Source organism: Salvia splendens, chromosome 4 (assembly GCF_004379255.2).
Source record: "Salvia splendens isolate huo1 chromosome 4, SspV2, whole genome shotgun sequence".
NCBI lineage: Eukaryota > Viridiplantae > Streptophyta > Magnoliopsida > Lamiales > Lamiaceae > Salvia > Salvia splendens.
The window spans coordinates 14633306-14659109 of record NC_056035.1 but is presented as its reverse complement, the minus strand read 5'-3'; the positions used below and the strand labels follow the sequence as shown (position 1 = coordinate 14659109).

Genomic DNA, 25804 nt, shown 5'->3' with positions numbered 1-25804 from the left:
GAATGGGCCTTTGGGCCTCGAATAACATGGGCCGGATATTTCTCCTTTTATTAGTTCAAATAATTTGGGCTACCAAGTCCAATTTGCTAACCAAAAAATTAATTAAAATGTCCAATTAACTTATAGTTTATGGTTTGATTTTGTTTCATAAATCTGAAGATGTCACAAAGTGATTGAAAATGAACTTGATACTCTGATTATATTTATTGGGATCCGAATGTTCTTGTGAATGTTGATACAAATGGAATGATCTCAAATAATGTGAAAACCGTTCCAACTATGGAAGTCTGATTAATATGCAGTATACAACGAAATCCATGTATGCATGTATATATCCTTTATTTAGAAATTAAAGAATCTAATTTAAGTGTGATTTTGGCAAGGGGTGGCCAAGGAGTGAAGGCCTGTAGAAGGCATGTGTCTGTGCTATCTCGATCCGGTCGCGTGGATCATTGAGGTTTTCGTCTCTCAAGGCTTCGAGGATAGCTTGTGGTCCCTGCTCCCTGCACTCGAGTATTTCAACGCTCAGAAATATTCCAATCAATTTAACATACTCGACTCACCTTGTAATGAGGATCTTGTACAAGATCTTGAGGATAGGGCATAGTTCGACTGGGGCAACCGCCTTGTTTGAATCCGGATGCAGCACGTTCAAGCTAGGCTGCCTCAGCAGCTCGTAGAATGCTTCGATTGCAGACACTCCCTGCAACACAAATACATATGTATGTTGTCCTAAATCAGCCAACCACAACAAGAATCTATCTCACTTATACCAAAGGTGTTGATGTAGACCTGAATAGTCCCTTTGCCACTGATGCTATCCCCCATATCTAGGCTTAGTTGGCCTTTGGCTATCATCTGGCCGTACCATGCATTGCGCCCTTTCAAAAGGGTGACGTACGTGTCTGCAAGCAACGGCCCTGCAAGCTTCTCCGGCTCTTCTGTCAGCAAGTGCGTGATGAAGATCATCTCCGACGTGCAGTGTGCAAAATACACTGATTTCCCTGTCGCACTCTCGTTGGTTAGAGCTGCCACCATGCCTATAAAACACAAGTTTCAACACAACACCAAGTTTTCTAATGCTATATGTGCGGATTATGATCAACAAAAATGTTACCAGCTCCAATTGCGTACACATTTTTCAAGCCTCCCATGACTTCATGTGTGATGAGATCACTGTTATCCCACACAATGAACTGAGGCTGCCTCAAGAACTTTGCTAGGGGCAATCTCCATCTCTCTGATCCACATATACGTGCATTGCCATACTCCTTGTTGTAGATCTCCGAGGCTATGTTAGGCCCTCCCAGATACAGAATGTTCTCTATTGGGACTCCAGCTGATATCGCATAGTCAGAACAAAAATACGATGAGTAATGCAGCTGCATATCTCTATGTGACTAAATTGGTTGCAATCAACTTACTTTCTTGGCTGATCATCTGTGTGGGGGTGATTATCCGAGGAGACGGGCTGATCTCCGCCTCTATCCCCTTTGCCAGAGATATGATGACCGGTGTGGTGATCCTCTCCTTCCAATAATCCCTAATCTCCTCAAAGACCTCACGTGTCTCAGTCGAGGGCAGGCCGTTGATGACAATATCAGCATCCCAAACAGCCTCCTGCAGGTTAGTCACAACCTTCATAGGGCAAAGTGGCGTGTCAATCATGTTGAGGCAGAACCCGTCTTTCAAGATCTCGTCAGCATAGAGCGTCCGGTCACCCAGGCGCGCCTCGACATACTTGAGATACGCGCATCTCCTAATCAGCCTCCTCAGCACGTCCTCCCTTGAGTTGATCACCTCAAACAGGTGCTCAGCTGTGGCTCTGTCAACAGCCCTCCCAGGCCGTCTCCATATCCTGATCTGGACCTTGTCCCGGTACTGGCCATAACTGTCTTGAAGCAATGCTGCAAAGACACTCCCCCACGCGCCTCCTCCAACACCAACAATCTTCAAGAGGTCACCATCGGCCTTGCCTATGTATCTACGAAGCTCGTCTAGCTTCTCCTCGGAGCCATTGCTGCTCTGTACGACCCCATTTGAGTGCGTGCAGTTGTTTGCAACCTCAATGCTGCCAACCATCTCTTCCAAGTATAAGGAGCTCAAGTTTCAACAAGACTTGACAAATTTGCAAGTGCAAAAGGAGTTGCTTATCAATGATCTTTCACTACAATCACCGATTTATGAAGCAGAAACAAATCAAGAAACTTGTATTTCTCCAAAAATCCAAATCAAGACACCCTTATCCAGAATTTAAACTAGTTTTCAAGTGCAAAAGGAAAATCCCAAAAGAATTGCAGGAGCAGGATGCTTGTCAATGATAACTATTCCAACAACAAAAATATGAAGGAGAAACTAATAAAGAAACTTGCATTTCTCTGTAAAAGTTCAAATTAAAACACTCTTTAGTAAGAATTTTAACTAATTTGCAAGTGCAAAAGGGGTGACTTATCAATGATCTTTGACTACGATCACAACTATTCCAACACAAAAAAATGATGAAGAAAACTAATCAGCAAATTCGAATTTTCTATCAAGAATTTATACAGATTTTCTATAACTTGTGCTAATATTTTCTGGATCTATGATCTATCTAAGAAGCAATATTCAATCACAGAAATCTGGGGTTGGCGGATAATCAGAAAGGCAGAATCTTTTCTAGTGAAAGGTTCACCCAACTCTGAACTAATTTTAAGGTCAAAATCCAACCCTCCAATTCTTTAATTTTTGTCAATCCCATCAACAAATATTCCACAAACAGACAATGCACAGTCAGAAAAAGCCTAATCTCTTCAAAATTAAGCTTCATTGCACATGTAATATCACAACTAAATATACTAGTAAAATAAAGAAATGGGAAACTTTGTGAATTCCGCCTGGACACCGGAGTTTGTTCAACTACCAAGTGATAACCTAAAATTCTAGAAAAGAAAAGGAAAAAAAGCACCAACCTTTGCTTGAGTGAAAATTTCAACAACTCTGGAATCTTGGAGAGGTTTCTTAGAAAGATTAATTGTTTTAAAATGATTGAAATTGCATGCACCTCCTAGCTAAATTAGTCATAGTTATTGCATTCAGAATACAGAAACGTGTGTGCTGTTATGTATGTATATATAGTTAGTGAGATAAAGGTGGAGAGAGAGAGGGAGTGGGCATTGATTGAAGCAGTTGGATGCCAAACCATGCATTTAAGGTGGTGGTAATGGTATGGAATGGAATGGATCCAACTTTACAAACGGTCATTAATTTCAGAGGTTAAGAGTTTGAGCTGCTGCAACTACTACTACTTCTCTTTTTAACTAAACTAATCATGAATTTCCAAATCATTTTTATTTTCAACTGATGATGCAAGTCCAACGACTTAGAATTGGAAGAGATAACTAATGCAGGAGTATTTAATTATATTAATCAAATCGATACACTATTTTTTCGCGCATATTTTCCCGTTTCCCGTGAGTACGAGTTTTTTTGGCGTATCATATAGTAGTATAAGTCTTATAGCTATAGTCTAATGGCTATTGGCGTATTGCAATATGCAATGGCATTATGGTACCACATTAATTAGTAAAATGTCACGTCATAAAACTAGGAGTCGTTTGGTTCGTATGTTAACTCATGTTTACGTTTCATATCATACTTATACCAGTTGTTTGGTTGTCATGTTTGATATTAGATGGTCCGGTCGAGGCCCGTAAGGCCCGCACTGTTCACACTACAAACCCCTGACCCAAATCACACTTGTGGGGGCTGGTTTATTATCATGGCTCGAATGCCCAGCCCCGACAAACCTCCACTTCTCCATTATGCCCTCCCTATTTTCACAATTTGAAGATAGAAAACAAATCCTCTCTCCACTTCTCGTTTCCCCTCTTGTGCGTATCTAGTCAGTGCAATCACCAATTCGACGCCGGACGTTGAGCAGCCAGTGAAGTCTTCATCGATCCCGGCGAGAACGGTAAAACTCAGTTCTGTTACATTTTTCCCCCTTGATAAGCAAGCGCCGACATACAACTATCGGCGTTAGGGCTCCGATTCAGCTACCGGAATCGGTCGACATAAACATCATCAAGTTTTCTCCCAATTTCGGACGGTTAGTTTTATTTTTTACGTGCTTGATTTTCCAGATCTCCTTTTGTGCTTTATTTTTATGTGCTTGAGTTTCCAGATCTCATTTTTGGGCTTTATTTTTATGTGCTTGATTTTCCTGATGTCACACTGTAATTGAACTCACAGTGCAAAAATTAGAAATTGTATCTGTTCATACTTTGAGTTTTTCAATTTTGCGTATGTGTATGTGCATCACATGGCTGTGTATTTTCCGTAAAATAATACATTACTGAATCTACATTTCTCTAATTGGAATTTTATGTTATGTGGTCCATAAATTATTGTGCGATTTGGGTTTGCGCAATTAGTTGTGCCCCAATATTCATGAATTTCATTCTGATTTTGTACCATTTCATTGCTAGTTGTAATTGAATTGCCCGTGATGGCTCGTATTGTTCGTGTACCCCCTTCCGTTAACCTGATGGTGGAAGATATACTTTTATTGCTGCGTATTCAACACATCATCATTTTGTACTTATACTTGAAAAGAAGAAGGCGCTTTGCACGTCGTGTAAGAAATCACCAAGTTAGGTATTCACTAATTGAGCGAATCCCTCCACAAGTGAGGCATATGAACAGGCTAACCGCAGTTAGTGATGTCGACTGTTTTTCGAACCTCCGTATGGATAGGAATGCATTTGGACGATTGTGTATTCTTTTAAGAGACCGTGGTGGAATACGGAATGGTCGATTTGTGTTACTAGAGGAGCAAGTAGCAATTTTTCTAGGCATTTTAGCACATCATAAGAAAATTAGACCTTCTGGATTTGAATTTCGACGTTCGGGTGAAACCATTTCTCACTATGTGCATCTTGTACTTAAAGCGGTACTCAAGTTGCATACCATTTTATTGCCTCGTCCTGATCCGGTAACAAACAATTGTGTTGACCCACGATGGCAACCCTTCAAGGTAATCTAACTTTGATTTGCACGATTTGCATTCAAAACTTGCTGTTTGTTGGTGGTAATATACTGTTTTCATAATGCTGGTACGGAATTGCATATAGGGTTGTATTGGCGCTTTGGACGGCACTTACATAAATGTGCTCGTCAGGACCTTAGATAAGCCAAGATATCGCACGCGAAAGGGCCAAATCGCGACCAATACTCTTGCTGCTTGTGACCGCAATATGAAATTCTTATACTTTTTACCCGGTTGGGAGGGATCGGCGGGTGACTCTCGAGTGCTTAGGGACGCTGTCACTAGAGAAGGTGGATTGAGAGTAAACAAAGGTGTAACACTGTGATAATTTATTCATTGTAGATTTCATTTGCATGATTTCCCATTATTTACCCTAGATAAAGACCCCATCGTATTTTGCCACTTTTATAGGAACTTATTATCTATGTGATAATGGATACGCAAACAGTGAAGGATTCCTTACTCCCTATAAAAACGTGCGCTATCATTTGAAGGAATGGGGAGTCGGGACCCAGCGTCCGCAAAATGCACGAGAGTTGTTTAATCTAAGGCATACTAGAGCTCGTAACATAATTGAGCGGGCCTTTGCGGTGCTAAAGATGAGATGGGGCATCTTACGGAGTGCTACTTTCTATCCAATTAAGATCCAGATCCGGTTAATCGTGGCATGCTTCCTGCTACACAATTTTCGTACGGGGTGAGATGCACAATGATCCAATTGAGCAACACGTTGACGGAGATACACAATCTCTGGAACATGAGGAGGTTCATGGTGACCTAGAATTCGTAGATCAAGTAGAGCCAACCACAGAATGGAATCAAATGCGGGATGACTTGGTTAACTCCATGTGGAGTAATGTGTGTACTTATGTGGCTTTTCCAAATTTAATTTGGTTAATTTTGCCTAAAGTCTCCTTACATATGTTATATAAGCATTATCTTATTGTGAACCTATTATAACTAATTACATATTTTGCTCAATGTTTTGTTTTGTAGCGAGCCAATGTCGACGGTAACTGAAGAATTGGACATTATACCCGAGTGTCTTTGCGGCGGTGGCAGGATGAAGTTGTTATGTGCTGGGAAAGCGGCCACACACGCTGGTCGTTACTTTTATAAATGCCCAGCCGATGAAAAACATTCCGGCTCTTTCTTGTGGTGCGATGACTACCATTCTCGGAATGGGGATGGCAAGCAACCGACATATGTGAAGAGTCAATTGTATCGGCCTAATAAACAAACGTGGTCCAGTGAGGAAGCGAAAAATAAAAAACTCATCAAGAACACTAGTGATTGTGGGGTCTGCGGCCGCTGTCGTGTGGAAGCTTGGGTGAACCTCTTGTTGGCTGGAATGGGTTTAGTTTTATTATTGGTTGGATTTGTGCTAGGGAAAATGGTGTAGTTTGTTTATGCAAAATGTGTGACAAAGAGTCAAAGACTCCCTACTTATTATGTAGTTTTCTATTCATCAATTATGCTTTTGGTATGACATTTGGTGAATCAGCTACATGCACTTTTGTTTTGAATTAAATGGTTTGTAATTTGTATATTATGTCGTTTATAACCATGCAGTATTGATGTCAATGGGGTAGGTGTTGTAGTTTTGATTTGTAGCTTCTTTTGCGGGATATGCAAAATCACTTCAATGAATTATCTTTAATGCTACAAATGGGGGATTTGATATGATGCAACCACATCACTCGCCGCATAGAAATGAATGAGGGGTAGATAAGAGTGATGGAGGGTAGGAAATGTGCTCATAAATGAGGAAGAAGAATAGATTCTATATTTGTCCCCTCAAACTATCATTTTGAAACTATCATTTTGTTCCCTCAAACTATCATTTTATGATGCAAAAGTATCATTTTATCCAACCAAAGAACTCAAACAATCAATTTATCATGCAAAAGTATCATTTTATCATCCAAAAAATCTAAAACTATCATTATTAAACAAAAGTATCATTTTATCATTTGAAACTATCATTTTATCCCCTCAAACTATCATTTTACGATGCAAAAGTATCATTTTATCATTAAAAAAATCTAAAACTATCATAATGAAACAAAAGTATCATTTTATCATTTGAAACTATCATTTTATCCCCTCAAACTATCATTTTAGATGCAAAAGTATCATTTTATCATCCAAAGAACTAAAACTATCATTATGAAACAAAAATATCATTTTATCCCCTCAAACTATCATTTTACGATGCAAAAGTATCATTTTATCATCAAAAAAATCTAAAACTATCATTATTAAACAAAAGTATCATTTTATCATTTGAAACTATCATTTTATCATCCCAAACTATCATTTTATGATGCAAAAGTATCATTTTATCATCCAAAGAACTAAAACTATCATTATGAAACAAAAATATCATTTTATCATTTGAAACTATCATTTTATCCCCTCAAACAATCATTTTACGATCCAAAAGTATCATTTTATCATCAAAAAAATCTAAAACTATCATTATTAAACAAAAGTATCATTTTATCATTTGAAACTATCATTTTATCATCCCAAACTATCATTTTATGATGCAAAAGTATCATTTTATCATCCAAAGAACTAAAACTATCATTATGAAACAAAAATATCATTTTATCATTTGAAACTATCATTTTGTCCCCTCAAACTATCATTTTATGATGCAAAAGTATCATTTTATCATCCAAAAGTTTAAAACTATCATTATGCAAAAGTAGTTGGTTTGAACATATAAAATGTTAATTAATGACGTAGCAATATTAATCAGATTATCCATAGTGTTTAAGAACGAAATTAATCAATGTCAATATCACTCTCATCTCATGTATTAAATCATTCCACAATAAGAACACAAATCTAACCATTCAACACTAGCTACTGAGCTAAAATATAGAACTCCATTCTATAAGAAAAAATATATGTTTAAAATATAGTGATTAAATGTTTTTTTCATAAATAAAAATTTGAATATTCGCCTTCAATATATTCTATTGTAAATATGCAAAGCCCGAATTTTGTTTAATAATGATAGTTTTAGATTTTTTGGATGATAAAATGATACTTTTGCATCATATAATGATAGTTTGAGGGGATAAAATGATAGTTTCAAATGATAAAATGATACTTTTGTTTAATAATGATAGTTTTAGATTTTTTTGATGATAAAATGATACTTTTGCATCGTAAAATGATAGTTTGAGGGGATAAAATGATAGTTTCAAATGATAAAATGATATTTTTGTTTAATAATGATAGTTTTAGATTTTTTGGATGATAAAATGATACTTTTGCATCATATAATGATAGTTTGAGGGGATAAAATGATAGTTTCAAATGATAAAATGATACTTTTGTTTAATAATGATAGTTTTAGATTTTTTTGATGATAAAATGATACTTTTGCATCGTAAAATGATAGTTTGAGGGGATAAAATGATAGTTTCAAATGATAAAATGATACTTTTGTTTCATAATGATAGTTTTAGATTTTTTGGATGATAAAATGATACTTTTGCATCATAAAATGATAGTTTGAGGGGATAAAATGATAGTTTCAAATGATAAAATGATATTTTTGTTTAATAATGATAGTTTTAGATTTTTTGGATGATAAAATGATACTTTTGCATCATATAATGATAGTTTGAGGGGATAAAATGATAGTTTCAAATGATAAAATGATACTTTTGTTTAATAATGATAGTTTTAGATTTTTTGGATGATAAAATGATACTTTTGCATCGTAAAATGATAGTTTGAGGGGATAAAATGATAGTTTCAAATGATAAAATGATACTTTTGTTTAATAATGATAGTTTTAGATTTTTTTGATGATAAAATGATACTTTTGCATCGTAAGATGATAGTTTGAGGGGATAAAATAATAGTTTCAAATGATAAAATGATACTTTTGTTTAATAATGATAGTTTAGATTTTTTGGAAGATAAAATGATACTTTTGCATCATAGAATGATAGTTTGAGGCGATAAAATGATAGTTTCAAATGATAAAATGATACTTTTGTTTCATAATGATAGTTTTAGTTCTTTGGATGATAAAATGATACTTTTGCATCATAAAATGATAGTTTGAGGGGATAAAATGATAGTTTCAAATGATAAAATGATATTTTTGTTTAATAATGATAGTTTTAGATTTTTTGGATGATAAAATGATACTTTTGCATCATATAATGATAGTTTGAGGGGATAAAATGATAGTTTCAAATGATAAAATGATACTTTTGTTTAATAATGATAGTTTTAGATTTTTTGGATGATAAAATGATACTTTTGCATCATATAATGATAGTTTGAGGGGATAAAATGATATTTTCAAATGATAAAATGATACTTTTGTTTAATAATGATAGTTTTAGATTTTTTTGATGATAAAATGATACTTTTGCATCGTAAGATGATAGTTTGAGGGGATAAAATGATAGTTTCAAATGATAAAATGATACTTTTGTTTAATAATGATAGTTTTAGATTTTTTGGATGATAAAATGATACTTTTGCATCATAGAATGATAGTTTGAGGCGATAAAATGATAGTTTCAAATGATAAAATGATACTTTTGTTTCATAATGATAGTTTTAGTTCTTTGGATGATAAAATGATACTTTTGCATCATAAAATGATAGTTAGGGATAAAATGATAGTTTCAACAGAAGCATAAAACACAAGTTCAGATTTAGCTAAATTACCTGAGTTGAAGTTGTGGGAGAACGAGAACGAAATCAGAATAGGTCACGCGATGCCGATTTGATGAAGACAATGCAGCAGAGTGGAAAAAATTGCGGGAGTGAGGAAATGAAAGTGACGATGTGTGTATGTATCAAAGCCTCCCAAAATCGGAAACCCTAAAGGGGTAGAAGAGTCATGGATGGTGAAATTTCTTCATTAAACATATGTACCAAACAAAACTTGTAAGATGGGCCTAAACACTCAACAGTGAAACCAAACAGCAGGTTTATATACCAAACATAACCTGAGCCCATCTAGAAGCCCGAACATGTCCTATACCAAGCAAACGAACCAAACGACCCCCTATGGTATTATATTCTATAGTTAGGTCCCGAATTAGACCATACATACACGGCTTCGACTTATGTGACATTACGGTGTTCACCACTTCAATTTGCTTTTTTTGGATGGAAACTAGCAGGAGAGAAAATAAGAGTTCAGCTCGAGTTTTGGAGTCTCTGTAACTTGTAAAAAGAGGTTCTGTCACCAAACAATATAGCTAAACCTACACTAAGGAGTAATATCTAGGAAAAGAATTTTCCATAGTTCCAGTGAAACTTGCATAATCTGTGTGTTTTGATTGTATTGCCATAAAATTGTTTTGACACTTGATTACGTTGTGAAGGATCGCCTGGCAAGACTTGAAGCTTCTCTGGCCAGAAACAAAGGTATTCTCAAAGATGATGCTTCACTTACTCAGCTCAAAAACTTGGACATAAGAAATGGTCCTCTGATTCTTGGTCCCCTTTGCAAATGGTCTTGTTCAGGATCTGGAAACGACGAACAGCTTAAGTTGGTTGGCGACCTAGATTTCTTTCTATAGAAGATTAGAATATTATCTCTACAGATGATGATCTTTTCATTCCTCCTAGATTTCAAATCTTTGTTCAGTGATTTTTTTTCCTCATCATTTAACAACAGAGACTCATTACGGTTGTTTGCTATGCCGAGTCCAAGTCAGGACTGAACAGCTAGATTGCAAGTATTGAGTTTATCAGGAACATCGGCTTTGCAGACTCTCATGATTTAACCTGTCATGGTGTTAAGTAATCTGGGAAACTAATTAGATCGTGTATTGTCTAGTGTGGAGAACTTCGTTCCAGCGCATATTTGATCATAATATAATTGCTCTAGCTTCCCTCAAGAGATGTTATATCTGATCATGAGCAGATTGCTATTTTGCTTTCATAGTAAAGAAACCATGTTTTGCTCTCAGAGTAAGCACTGAGTAGTTATAGACTTGACATATTTTGCAGTAATAAACTTCACAACAAAATTACCATCCACTAGTCACCTTTTGGCACACCTTTTTTTCTTCTGTAAGTCATTAGATTTGCATTCACAGATGAGAACATACAAAATAGATGAATGAGTATGTATGCTTGATGTGTAAAAACAAATTTGATGAAACAAGGATAAATGAGAGAATTACCACAGTAACAATTACTCCAATCCAATACGTTCTTGCAGCTTAAGTATATAGTAGCCGTGCAAATTTGGACTCCCCTGAGATTACTAAGTAAGTAATTTCGCGTTGGTCTTGGTGGTGTAATTTTAAATAGGGTTGGTTTAGGGTACCAACTTCTTGGTGGTATCAAAATAAAAAATGAAGTAAAATAAAACAAATGAAACTGAAAATGAAAATAACACACATTGAAGACAGGGGGGGGGGGACACAACTTCTTGCAGCTGTTCCCTCTTAAGTCTAAGGAACGGTCCCTGGGACAAGGGATGAGTGAGTGACTGACAGTCGAAGCCCTTGGAACGGGACGAAAGCTCCACGTTACGAATGCTCTCATGCTATTATGTAGTGTAGTGTACTACTATAGATTAGTGGGTTGAGTTAGTTATGTTGTTACTATATGTTATACCACTTGGATTAGAGAAGGTGGGTATCTATGTTATGAATTGTATGTGTAATCTGATGAGTGTGTGTTGTTGGGACCAAAGGTAATGAAATGAATCTCCTTTTGTATTTCATCTTTGTTCATTTTCATTATGTAGGTCAGCCAATTGAGGGAGGGAAATGGTGATGGATGATACAGTATGTCACAACGATATGATTTTGCCGCACTCCACGTTAGCTTCACACCAATAGTTTTCTACTTTTAATGATTTGTAGGATTTTTAATTTTTAAGATTTATAGCTTTTTATATGTGTAATTTTAAATATTTTTTTAATTATATATTGTTATTTTGTATTTCAATTTTACAACTATTTGAAGTGGTACGCGTTGCTGAAGCGTGAAAATTGAAATGTAATAAATCATGTTAGGCAGACTCCATCGCCTCCACCTATACAACAATAATTTGGCAACACAAATTCTTTAGTCTTTACCACACACATCAACCAATAATTCATCCTGCAATTGCAGAACACAGATCTCTTCAATTAATCCACCAATCGCGACAAATGAAAATCCAGCAATTCAATCCTAATCCAATCACAAAATAAACAATGTCATCTAAGAAGGACGCAGTGTTCATCACCAGCCTCGTAATCCTGTGGTACTCAACCAACATCGGCGTCCTCCTCCTCAACAAATTCCTCCTCTCCAACTATGGCTTCTCCTTCCCCATCTTCCTCACAATGTGCCACATGTCCGCCTGCGCCGTCCTCAGCTACATCTCCATCATCTTCCTCAAACTCGTCCCCTTCCAGCTCCTCAAATCGCGCTCCCAATTCCTCCGAATCGCCACCCTCAGCATCGTATTCTGCGCCTCCGTCGTCGGCGGCAACATCTCCCTCAAGTTCCTTCCCGTCTCCTTCAATCAGGCCGTCGGCGCCACCACTCCCTTCTTCACCGCGCTATTTGCCTATCTCATGACGCAGAAGCGGGAGGCCTGGGCTACCTATACCTGCCTCGTCCCTGTCGTGGCTGGCGTCGTCATTGCTAGTGGGGTATGTATGCATCAGTTTTTTGCGATGATGATTTGAATTTTGTGGCTTTGATTGGCTATTTTATAAAACAAGATCTGAATATTGATGCATCATAATTGATACTGTGGTTTATGGTAACAACAATTAATTCCCGTTTTCCCTAGTTGGATCGATCTCTCACTTTTGTTACTGACTTTGGCTGTTCACTATAGAAATGAAGACCAGATCTGCGATCTTGTTACTTCGTGTGTTTTATTTATCACGGTTAGATGTATGTTTGCTTGTAATGTAACTAAATGATCTAAAGTTTACAGTATTTACTATATTGTGCAAAGACTATACCTTTACTTGCGTGGTTATCTTTTGTTAGTTAGACATAATAGGATCGGCAGTGCTCATACATGTTCATTTTACCTCTGTTGCACAGCGCATTCACAATTCACAATGTAGTTTCTATCCACTTCCTGTATATCCTCAGAAGTTGCCAACCTAGTTCCCTTAATAACAGTGAATGCTGCGACTGAGCCCTGTTCTGGAGTTTTTAGTATATACGCATTTTGAATTTAGTCTAAAACAGTACTACTATCTTTGGTTGATGGCATCTGTACTGCCAATTGTTTCGTACTCAATCTTGATTTATGGTTTCTGATATTACATTAGTTTCTCGTCTCTTGTAGGGCGAGCCCAGCTTCCATTTGTATGGATTTATTATGTGTATAAGCGCAACTGCAGCGAGAGCCTTCAAGTCAGTGCTTCAGGGGGTCCTTCTTTCTAGTGAAGGGTAAGTAACTAATCAAAATATCTGCTAAACTATTTTCTCAACTCTCCTTTTGCCTTTCCTGTATGACTTCTTCTAGCTTAAAAAAGAAGCTTTAGGCAGTAAGTCTAGACCGTTTCACATTTTATTTTCTTCAATCATCAACAGATAGAAGCTGAAGGAGAAGCAACATATAGTCTAGCTGACTGTCCTAATAAAAAAATTGTTGTATCCGCATTTTGATAATAGTCGACAATAAACCACGTATTGTTGCAGGGAAAAGCTGAACTCCATGAATTTGATGCTTTATATGGCACCAATTGCTGTTGTAGTTTTGATCCCTGCTGTGTTTGTAATGGAGCCTGATGTGCTCGACTTAGTTGTCACGCTTGGAAAGGAACATAAATTCATGTGGACTTTTCTTTTCGTCAATTCAACAATGGCTTATGGAGCGAACTTGTGCAATTTCTTGGTGACTAAGCATACCAGTGCTCTAACACTCCAAGTACGTTTTCCTCAACCAGATTGTGTGTACGGATGGATAGTATTGAATACGTTTCTTTTAAGGGTGTTCACACCACAATACATATGATCGTGCATTTGAAAAATAAGACCAGTGATGTGATAAAATTAGCTATATTTGTTTATCTATCTTAAGTCTTCTGGTACTTGTTTATTTTGTGATCAGGTTTTAGGTAATGCTAAAGGTGCAGTGGCCGTTGTCATCTCGATCCTCATCTTCAGAAATCCAGTCACCTTCATCGGTATTGCTGGTTACACCATGACAGTCATGGGGGTCGTTGCCTATGGAGAGTCGAAGAGGAGACTCAAATGAGCATTCATGGTGCTATTCTTTGCACGTCATCTTTTCCTATGTTAAGTAGGAACATACAGAGGCTACTATTGTAATTGCAACTACAAGAGACAGAGAGATCAGTGCTTGCACATTGTTGTGCAAAATCAGCTTTAGATAGATAGAGTTGATTTTTTGGCAGTTCCAATTTACATTATGTTATGCCCAGAATCAGACTAGTAGACAAGTTTAGAAATGTAAGCGTATATTTAGTGAGAAATTTATGGATTTAACACAGCAAACAGGAACATCAAGCAAAACAGAAACTTGGAACAATAAAAGCAAGCATTGTTCGAAATCAAAATAAAGATTCAACAGCAGCTCCTAAATACAGGGATTTTGGTGAGCTGTAGCTGCAAGTTCTTCACACGTCGGCGTCATAGTCGAAGCCAAAGGCAGTTCAAAAAGATGGAAATCACGCTTCAACACTCTTCAAATTTGAATGTGATGAGCAAAAATCAGAATATTTGCACCAAAAAGGGCCCATGATTTTAAAATGATGTACAGCTCTACGTCAGCACCAATGGAAACATGGTTTCAACTTCACAAATGTGTTTGATCATCTGCAAAATCTTTTTCGTTCTTACCTTATTAAAAGATCTCAAAGAAAGTGTCAGTGGGCCGAAATGGAAACTGCAAAACTCCATTCAAGTCAGAGCTGGAAAAATATGGTGTTTAAGCAAGTTCTGGACCAGTTGGGAGCGCATCATAACCGTCGTGCTGTGACGCAGTCATGTTGTTCTTGACAGGAATGCACTTCAAGACTACAGCGATAGGCATGCCCGCAGAGCCCAATGCAATACTGAGTAGCCACAGCTGCCAATTCAATGGTACGGTGCTGGCTAACGCGCCCAGAAACTCGACTATGATTACTTGGAAGACGACTGTGGCTGCAATGATTCCCAAGAATATCCAGTTACCAAACAGCCCGTGGAAAATGTTGATCTTCTCAATCTCACGACTGTTGATCTCGTTAAACACCTGGATGCATACAGGCAAGATGAATTCATAATTCTGAATTTTTTAACAGTCAAAAGAAAATGAAGAAACAATTACCTGACAGAAGACGAAGGTGTTGAAGATGAAGGTATTGAGCACTTCAGTGGCATTAGAGCACGTGAGCCCCAATATTTGCTTCCCGATGAAATTGAGGACAAGCAGAATAGCTAACTGATAGATGCTCTGGCCGAAGATATTCCTCCACATAGTCCTCGTTATGAAGCTTTCGTTTCTTCGTACAGGAGGCCTCTGCATCAGGCCGTCGTTTGGAGGCTCGGTGGCCAGTGCAAGTGCACCTAGAGTGTCCATTATTAGGTTCACCCACAGCAACTGCACAGCCGTGAGGGGAGCTGATCCTGAAGGGACAAGAAAAGAAAAGCAGTGTTGTGTCTCAGTTTCATGGAAAGTAAGTGCTCGAGTTTAGGAGAAAATGAAGATGCAGAGTGAGAAAAGTTACCTGATACACAAGCAGATATGAAGTTGATCATGAGAGCAACAATGTTGACAGTCAGCTGGAATTGAACGAATTTCTGAATATTGATGTACACTGAGCGTCCCCATTTTGCAACATTTACAATAGTTGAGAAATTGTCATCTAGCACAATCACATCTGCACTTTCTTTTGCAACCTGGTTAAATTGTTTGATGGGTGATTAGAGGTTCTATCCATGAACTTGAATGTTTAAAATAGTCCTGTCATCGGTCAGCATCCATATGCCAAAAAATGTTCACATGCTATTCACCACAAGAAAATTTTGCATGCCTTTTGATTGTTCTGGGGTAGAGCTTGGAAAAAAATGTTTTGAAAAAAAGTGATGCATTAGAAAGAAAACATTGTAAACATTAAAGTGTTGGATTGTATTCTGGGAGAATAAATAGGAAATGGATTCTTAGAGAGAAGACGAAATATATAAATGCATGGGGACTACTTAAAAAAAATCATCTGTAGGAAACATAATATAATCAGACCTCTGTTCCTGCGATGCCCATAGCAAGTCCAATGTCTGCCTCATGCATAGCTGGAGCATCATTTGTTCCATCACCTGTAACTGCAACGACCTCTCCTAGTCCATTTCTTGATGTCTTCACTAGAATATGCTTGTCTGTTGGTGAGGACCGTGCCATTACCTAATCACAATATATTGGCACTTTAAATCATGATTTTGAAAAAGTGGAGTATCTGCAGAAAGATGGATGTATATACTAGTAGTATTTGTTATCCACCTTTAGTTTTGGTATTAGTTCCTTCATCTGGTTGGTACTTAGAGAACGAAACTCTGGACCTTCTATAGCAAGATCACCGTCTTTAAGAATACCACACTCTCTAGCAATAGCTTTAGCTGTATTAATATTATCACCAGTAACCATGCGCACAGCAATGCCAGCATCTAAACAGGTCTTAACTGCTTCCTTCACACCAGGTCGAACTGGATCCTTGATTCCCACTATTGCAATCAATGTATAGTCACTCTCAGGGATACTATCCTCGGGAGAACCATTGCCAATGTCTTTAAAAGCTAAGCAGAGTGTGCGTAAAGCTTCATTAGCAAACCCATTGATGATATCCGAGATAGAGCTTACTTGCTCTTCTGACAACTCGACAACCTCCCCATCAGCATTAATTACCCTGCTGCATTCTTTTAGCATAATCTCTGAAGCACCTTTGCAGAAAGCTCGGGTCTTGCCATCTGGAAGTGACACAAGAACAGACATCTTTTTCTTTTCAGAATTAAAAGGTTCAACCTTCAATATCTTACAGACTTTGCGTTGCTCCTCGAAATCACCTAAAAGCAATCCGTATTCTAGAATCGCTGACTCCGTTGGTGTACCCAGAATTGACCTCTTTCCATCTTTAACATTGACAACCTCGGCTCCTGTGTTGTTAAATATTCCTTGCAAGAGAACAGATAATACTTGTTCTGATATATAGCTATCTAATGCATCCTTGTGTCCACTGGCATCAACCTCCTTTGATTTTCCTGAGAGCCATATTTTACTGACTACCATGTGGTTTGTGGTTAATGTACCTGTTTTATCCGTACAAATGCACGTAGCAGAACCCATCGTTTCACATGCTGACAAATGCCTTACTAGTGCCTTCTCCTTCATTAATTGCTTCATCGCGAAGGCAAGACTAAGTGTAACCGCAAGGGGCAATCCCTCAGGTACAGCAACAACGATAATGGTCACTGCAGTAGCGAAGTAGTTCAAAAGCAACAGAGCATCACTAGAGCCCCATTGGCTAATTTCACCGCGAAGTCCCTTCTCAATCAAAAACCTGACAGTCAGGACTAGGAAAGTCAAAACAGCAAAGCAAAGTCCAATTTTACCAATAATTGTCGCAACACCATTCAGCTTGACCTGCAGAGGGGTCTCATCATCTCCACACTCACTTAGAGTTTCCATCAACTTTCCCCATTCAGTTCTCATTCCAACTGTAGTCACCAACATTTTACCAGACCCATCTTGAACTTTTGTTCCTGCAAGAAGAAATGGTCTTTTTTCGTATATGTTTATGGGCACACTTTCACCAGTCAAACTTGACTGATCAATCAACAAGTCAAACCCGGATATGAAAATTCCATCAGCTGGAACCTGGTCTCCAATGGACAAAATAACAATATCTCCAACAACCAAATCATATATGGAGACTTTCTGTCGAACACCATCCCTAGTGACATTGATAAATATCTTCTTTTTCTCCTTATCCAACTCTTTGAACTGTAGTGATTGCTTATAATCACTAATCGCAGTAACCATGACCACAAGAAGTATGCTGAGGATAATTCCCAGACCATCATATGTACCCTTTGGCCAACCTTCAGTAGCAAGCCCTACTCCAATAGACACCACAGCGCAAACAATAAGTATAATTAGTGTCAAGTCATGCAAAGCCTCCCATACAAACACCCAAAAACCTTTAAAAGGTTTCTCAGTGTAGCGATTGGCACCATATATACTTTGCCTTGCGGGCACATCACTTGAGTTCACTCCTTTTTCTAGTGAAACATTCAATCTATCAGCAAGTCCATCAATGCCTTTTAGTTTAGTTAAAGTCTTAATGTCATAAGAAGCAACAAGTGATCCAAGCTTATCAGGGTGGATTTTAAACCCCGCATGTCTAGCTTCTTCCTGAAGCCCATTTTGGATATCCTTTTCTATATCTTCTTCCACTGGTTCAGGGTGAGTTCTTTTAAAATGTGCACCTACAGTGAAAGAAGACAGATGTCAGAAAACAAAGAGCAGTACGCTAAATGATAACCAAATATTGAGCATTGTAACTGGCAAACCAACATGAGTGAGCAGAAGTATTACCGTTAAGAAACCTTAGGGCAGCCGTTAGAGCAAGGAAAGAAATACGAATCTTTTCCTGGTTATAATAAAGAAAAGTCGCATCATCAGATATAGAATGGGCCATGAAGGTAATTAAGATGATGCAACTTAGGGAAACGTATAAAACTCTTATGAACAGATATTAACCAAGACTCAAGGACCATGATACCCTAGAACCACCTCCGGGCCAATCAATATCATCACTAGAAAAAGAATGAATATTAGAACATAAAAAAATTTGTTCATTCAAGGCTGGGTTTGTAGATTTTAACTATGTGAAATACACTGATGTATGTGTAAGCAGAATTATTAGTGTTTATTTACTCAAATATCAACTTTTGACTTAAATTTCCTACATTTTACAAAAAGGAGCATGAAACCAGCTCATGTGCAATGTCAGCATGGCCCCTCACAGCAACCAGTCCCATTATAAATTTCTATGACCCACATACTTGTTCAGAACTTATTTTCGTAGGCCCAGTTAAACATCTCATAACCCATTAGACTCCACTGGTAGATGAAGAAAAGAAAGTCAAATAAAAGGCATTGTTGCTGCTGGGTCAATTCCATGTAAAAGACCTTAGCCAAACTAAGCTGAAATAGTTTCCGAAAAGCAACACCAGAAACCATCACGATTGTAAAGACAAACAACCATTCCCAAAAGCCATTGCTCATGCAAAGGCAGCTCAATGACTATTCCCTAACTCTCCCTCTCTCTGTTATGTGGTGAAATTAGTTTTTACAGAAAAATGTAATTAGTCTTCATAGAATAAATCTTATTCAAGAGAAACATATTGAGTTGTTAGTGTTTACTAAGTTTTTAAAGCTACAGAGTACAGTAGTAATAAGATGGACCAGCAAAATATTACCAAATATATAAACATGATTTATTACGGAGTAGTGGACAGTAATTAAGATAAAGAGAGCACATAGTTTTAAGGCAGCATTAGACGATACTCATACCTTATACTATTAATTTTGGGAGTATATGAGAATATTCTTTTTATTCCAAGAAGAAAAACAGATTTGAAAAGTCAAAATCCCGGTTAAAGTTTCGTGAAATGGAAAATTAGATCTGATATACCCATGGCAACGAAACCCTACACTCCACAGTAATACAGATCTGCGGTCCTTTACAAGCAGAAGGAAACAAAGAGATAGTTCTTCTTTTTCGCTTTATGAAACACATCCAATAAATTAACTTAACAATTACTGTACAACCAAATTATCGTTCTCTAACAACAAAATAAATACAATAAATCCTAATTCTTTTTAAAACTTTACGCAATCAATCGCTTTGCTTTGCCTGCAAAAAAAAAAGAACTCCTCTTTCTGAAGATACTCGGGAATCTCAATTTTCACAAAATAATAGTATCTCTTCAAAAATTAACGCAACAGACAGTTTACGCCTTCCAATCAGGAAAAATTGACGAAGTATCACATGAAATTTCAAAATGGAATTGGAAAAAAAATGAAAGGAAATATTATGTTGAACAAAACAAACACCTGACAAAGTGATGTAGTTGGAAAAAGAAGCATGAATAAACGTACACTGAGTTTCTTGAGCTGCTCTTTGGCTTCGGATCGCTTCTCAAGATCTGCGGCGTACCTGAACCTTCTGCGGCGGTTCTTAACGAGCTTCCCGACGGCTTTCCGCCACTTTTTAAGAGCCTCATCCGACCTATTCCTGTGGTCCAAATCGAACTCCGGTGGTATAAAATTGTCCATGATTGGGCTGCTTTAGGGTTCCTCAGTCAATACGTATGCATATGCACACAGACACAGTGGAGAAGTGAGAGAAACAGAGTGATGAATGACTACGATCAGTGCGCTGATATCGCTCCCTCTCTCCCTCTTCTATTGCTACAAACTAAATCTTTTATAGCGCTACCAAAGTTGTTCAACATAATCTATTTTTGGAAGATAATTTCTTAGTTGATAGTAACATTTTTTTTAAATTGAAGGCATTTGATTTTCATATATTATAACAAATTATCTATACCGAATTTACTTTAAATTATACTTCATCCGTAAAATAGTTATATTTTGCCATTTTGAAATATTCATAAAAAATAGTCTCATTTTTATTTTGCCTACTTTTTTTTCTCTCTTTTTTACTTTACCAATTTTTTATTAAAATCCGTGTATCATTTACAAATGAGACTATATTTTGTGCACGAAGAGAATACTTACCATCAAGTCTTACTAACAAATTCTGTATACAATTTAATGGATTTTCAATATTTCGTTCGTAGAATCGTAGCTTACCATTTTACCGAAGAAGTCAAAAGTCATTACTACTTTATAGGCAGAATATAATTATTAGTAATAGATTTACATACAATTAATTTCGGTTTGAATTATGTCAATACTACTCCCTCCTTAGTATATATAAGATCAAATTTTGGATCATACATATACACTTTTGTGTAATATAAACCTCATAAAATTTGACTTGGTTCAATATGTCGATGAATGAGAGGGGAAATTTAAAAGAAAGTGAAATCATGGAAGAAAGGTCTCAATATTGATAAGTTTGTGTGTTGCCTCAATTGAATTAGTTAAACAGCTTTACATTTGGATCTATGTACAGCTGGAAGGTTTTGTAATACGGTCCAAAATTCATTGATTATTTATAGGAAAATGCTTAATTATTCGAGATGATAACTACTAAGAGCACCCGCAACGCGTCCCGCGAGTGTCTCTTATCTCGTCCCTCCGAGACGAGACGGACGCGAGACGCGTTGCAGCGTCCCGTCTCGTCCCTGTCTCGCTGAGACGCCCGTCTCACCGAGACGGCTGGCGCGCCAACTCGCCATGCGCCCGCGCGATGTGGCACGCTGGCGCCACGCGTGACGCCCCCTCGCCGGCCCGCGAGTGGGCTTCGTCACGCTGACGCAATAAATCATTTTTTTTAAAAAAATCGAATTTAATAAAAATTTTAAAACGGTAATATGACCGTTCAACGGTCATTTTAAAAAAAATTATTTATTTTTTCTTTTTTTATTCTATAAATACTCCTCTTTCACACACACAAACACACATCTATTCTTCTCAAATCATCTCTCTTTCCTCTCCAATTTTCATCTCAAATCATCTCTTTTATTCTTCTCCCAAATTTAATCCATTCATGGATCCATTTGAGCAAATGCGTCGAATAATGGAAAAATCGCTTGAAGAAAATCGACGTAGGGAGGCGGAGGAATCCGCGCCGCCCCAACGACGATCCCTGACTTACATCCATCGTAACCGGGAGGAAGCCGCCGACTACTTCTGTGATAACCCGGTATGGGGAGAGACCTATTTCCGTCGCCGTTTCCGCATGCGAAAACTGCTATTTCTGCACATCGCAAATACATTGGCAGCCCGAGAAGAGTTCTTCCAAGAAGGGTTCGACGCCGTTGGCCGTCCCAGCCACACGACGCTGCAGAAATGTACTGCAGCAATCCGTCAGCTTGCTACTAGACAAACGGCGGATTTGTTCGACGAATACCTCCACATTGGAGAAAGCACTGGGAGAATGTGCTTGATGAACTTCTGCAAAGGCGTCCGAGCAGCCTTCACCGACGAATTTCTCCGGAAGCCAAGCACGGCAGATTGTCAGTTTCTGCTCTCCACCTTCACCAAGAAGTGCACGGATTCCCCGGGATGCTTGGCAGCGTCGATTGCATGCATTGGCAATGGAAGAATTGCCCTGTGGCGTGGAGGGGGTCATACAGCCACAAAGGCACCCACCCCACCGTTATACTCGAGGCCGTTGCCGACTACCGGCTATGGATTTGGCATGCGTACTTCGGGGTCCCCAGATCGAACAACGACGTCAACGTGCTCAACCAATCCGACCTCTTCGCCGAAGTTTTGGATGGTAAAGCGCCGCCCATCAATTTCATCGCTAACAACCGGCGGTATAAAATGGGGTACTATCTTGCCGACGACATCTACCCGAAGTGGCCAACCTTCATGAAGACGTTCAACAGGCCGGTGAACGAAAAACAGGCTCTTTTTGCGCAAAAGTAAGAGGCTGCTCGCAAGGATGTGGAGAGGGCGTTCTAGGTTCTCCAAGCGCGCTTCAACATTATCAAAGCCCCGGCTCGTACGTGGTTTATGGAGAATATGGTCGACATCATATATACATGCATGATCTTGCACAACATGATTGTCGCCGACGAAGGAACTGAGGCGGGAAGTTGGTTCGACCCTGAAACCCCGGGAAGCTCTACCGCAAGTAGTCCGCCTCGCAGTGGAGTGCATCCGTCTATGCAAGATCGGTTGTCTATTCGGGCAATGACACGTGATTCTACCGCCCACGCCCAACTCCAAGATGATCTAATGGAGCACATTTAGGCAAGCTTTGGCAACCAGTAGAGTGCGCAGAAGAAATTAAATTATGTATTTTAAATATTTTTTTTGAATTTTAATTATGTGTTTTTTAAATTTTTTTAGAATTTGAAGTTGTAATTTTATTTTATTTTATTTAATGAAGTGTGTTTTTATTAATTGAATTTGTTGGAAATAAAAATAAAAAATGAAATTGAATGAATAGTTAAAGGATGATATGGTTAAGAGACGGATAAGAGATGGAGGGTTGCAGGTGTTGTCTCTTAGTTAAGAGATGAAGTGAAAAGTATAGTGAGACTCATAAATAATTAAGAGATAAGACGGATGAATAGTTAAGAGATGAGACGGTTAAGAAATTGATAAGAGAGTGCGTTGCGGATGGCCTAAGCATTATTGAATAAATAATGTTGTGCCAAGTGTGTCTTACTATATCAATGAGGTTTTTTTTGTACCATTAGTAATCAGTCTATTTTGAGTGTGACATATACCGCTCTTGTTCGAGTATGCACTACTATTAAAAGATAAGTACAGATAAATCACGACTTTAGCTACATTTTGTGATTAGAACATTAAGCTTTAAATAAGATAGCCACAATTTATTCAACAATGGTCCCAATATGAATGTATAAAAGAAGAAGTTAGTACTCCCTCCGTCCACAAAAAATAGAGCACATTTACTATTTTTGGTTGTCCACGGAAAATATAGCACATTTAAAAAAGGAAAGTTTTCAACAACTTCCCTCTTACTTTTTTCCCTTTCTCTCTTAAGGAGTACTAATAATATGGACCTCACATTCTACTAACACTACTTCTCTCTTACTTTTTCCCCTCTCTCTTAGTAATAATATGGACCTCACATTCCATTAACACTACTTCTCTCTTACTTTTTTCCTTTCTCTCTACTTTACCAATTCCACATTAAAACTCGTGTCATTTACAATGTGTCATATTTTTGGTGGACGGAAGGAGTATAACTGTTGCCGAGAGTTGTGTCAAAAATAAAAATAAATCATGTTTTCACATTTTCATAACCAAAAACCAAAAAATATTTGGTAAGCATGTCAACTCAAATATACTCCATAAAGTCACAATGTGCGAAAGAGATAAGGAGAATGTGTAGATATATTTTAAAAAAAAAACTCACAAATTTAGTATTTGGTGAATGCAGAATATGCATACTTGTAGTACTTTATAAAAAAGTGATTATACAATCCGTTATACAGTACAACCAAAAAAGAATTAGGATTAAACATTTTGAAATTTGAATGGTTCTAGAGCTGGAAGCTGGCTTGAATAGTATGCTTTCTAATTTTTTAAAAGATCAGAATAGTTCATTCAAAAGAATATATATTAATTGCAAATCACTATTTTATATATGCAATCAATTTGACAAAGAATATAAATATTAATAAACTAGCATATTTTTATAGTATAGTACTCCATATTTCATTGGAGTATACTGAAATCCGGCATAGCTATGCCGGCAGATTCAATAGATTTCACATGCCATTTCATTCTGTTGTAGTTATAGCACATGGCGACTACGAGATTTGTTTTCGATTAATTTTATACAAATAATACTTTGCCATTCCCCCATATCACTGATACAAGTTACAACCATCTAGTTATAACTGACATCATTTTGTATAAAAAGATACTAGTCCGCATTATTTATGAGAATCTACGTAGATTTGAATTTTATATTTTCAAGTATGTATATGCATCTAACAAAAAATGATGTAGTGATATTTTTTTATTTCCGATCGTGGCTCCCCGTCATTTTTTTTCTCGTGGGTCGCTTTATTTGTTATGGATTCCCACTATCTCTAATTCATAATGTAGGAAAAACATGTGGGAAATTAGAAAGGACTCAAAACCTTTCCTTTTCCTAAGTCTTTTGGCTTTTCAACCTCCAAGTGTTTATGAGGTGCCTTAAACCCGAGACCTCTCGTGTGGCCACTCCTAGCCTATAAATAGGCTTGTTTTGAGAGATGGAAGACGCACAACACAACCTACAATCATTATCTCTTCTCTCATAGCTCAAGCACTCTAGTTCGCATCTTAGGAGCATCGCATTGCTCGGTTCTCGCCTCCAATTCAAGTTCGCCGGAGCCTACGAGTTTGAGGTGCTTCAACTCGATAGGAGGAAAGTCGTTTCATCTTTGGGGACATTACGCCAATCCGTGAGCACTAGCCGGGGCGTATTTCGTCTTGCGGAGAGAGGGATACCTCGACTCGACTTGAAGAATACTATAGTTTGCATCTCTTTACTTTCGTTGTAATTTATATTATTATATTTACCTTCCAGTTTTGTTCTTTTGTAATAGCAAGAGTTTTCCCGTGTAAAGGCTACAATATTTCCAACATTCGCAAGATGAAATATTGTACTCTTGTTGAATTCATGTCGACCGATGCCGGAGGAAACATGAAATTCAAAGCTGGAATAAAGCAACGAACGGTCGCAATGTCGATGCGCTATGGAGTGGTTAATTCCTTGAGATCTATTCTCTTGAGAATGATGTTTATCGTTTGTCATTTGACAAGCAAGACCAATTTAGATTTGGTAGTAGTAATTGGGATGCATGGGTTGATGAATATACCAATGCACATTTGGTTCAATATAATTGTGTACTTATTGTTGGAAACAATACTGTACAAATTATTTGAACGTGTTATTATAAACAACAAAGATCACGAGGTGATCGCAGTGGTCTCCGACGTGGACCATGGTAATAAGCCACATGTCATGTGTGCTCCGAGAGAAGCGTTTTTTTCTACTTACAAATCTGTTGGAGGTAGAAAAGTACGTATGGGAAACCAAGCCTCTTCCGAGGTGGTTGGTGTGGGTAATGTGTTTCTAAAAT

At 37.6% G+C, this 25804-nt stretch overlaps 3 protein-coding genes across 5 annotated transcripts; 1 reads left to right on the top strand and 2 right to left on the bottom strand.

The window, feature by feature from the left end:
- Positions 1 to 173: 173 nt before the first annotated feature.
- Positions 174 to 3151, bottom strand: LOC121798761 (probable glycerol-3-phosphate dehydrogenase [NAD(+)] 1, cytosolic). 3 transcript variants are annotated; one of them, XM_042197928.1, is made up of 6 exons: positions 2952 to 3151; positions 1425 to 2167; positions 1118 to 1339; positions 793 to 1004; positions 564 to 703; positions 174 to 503 (listed from the first exon to the last, which is right to left on the bottom strand). In XM_042197928.1, exons 2-6 carry the CDS (start codon positions 2080 to 2082, stop codon positions 359 to 361), a joined length of 1377 nt encoding a protein of 458 aa, XP_042053862.1. In that variant the 5' UTR covers positions 2083 to 2167; positions 2952 to 3151; the 3' UTR covers positions 174 to 358. The 3 variants fall into 3 exon arrangements, with proteins under 3 accessions (XP_042053862.1, XP_042053861.1, XP_042053860.1); XM_042197927.1 differs by having other exon boundaries at positions 793 to 1040; positions 1425 to 2118; positions 2952 to 3150; XM_042197926.1 differs by having other exon boundaries at positions 793 to 1040; positions 2952 to 3149.
- An 8908-nt stretch (positions 3152 to 12059) lies between these two features.
- Positions 12060 to 14490, top strand: LOC121798759 (UDP-URONIC ACID TRANSPORTER 1-like). Its single transcript, XM_042197925.1, has 4 exons — positions 12060 to 12681; positions 13338 to 13441; positions 13694 to 13922; positions 14106 to 14490. The coding sequence occupies exons 1-4, from the start codon at positions 12238 to 12240 to the stop codon at positions 14250 to 14252; spliced, it is 924 nt and encodes a 307-aa protein (XP_042053859.1). The 5' UTR covers positions 12060 to 12237; the 3' UTR covers positions 14253 to 14490.
- On the bottom strand, positions 14475 to 20481 carry LOC121798758 (calcium-transporting ATPase 4, plasma membrane-type-like). Its single transcript, XM_042197924.1, has 7 exons — positions 20154 to 20481; positions 18585 to 18639; positions 16494 to 18475; positions 16239 to 16397; positions 15727 to 15898; positions 15327 to 15625; positions 14475 to 15251 (listed from the first exon to the last, which is right to left on the bottom strand). Exons 1-7 carry the CDS (start codon positions 20328 to 20330, stop codon positions 14946 to 14948), a joined length of 3150 nt encoding a protein of 1049 aa, XP_042053858.1. The 5' UTR covers positions 20331 to 20481; the 3' UTR covers positions 14475 to 14945.
- Positions 20482 to 25804: the final 5323 nt, after the last annotated feature.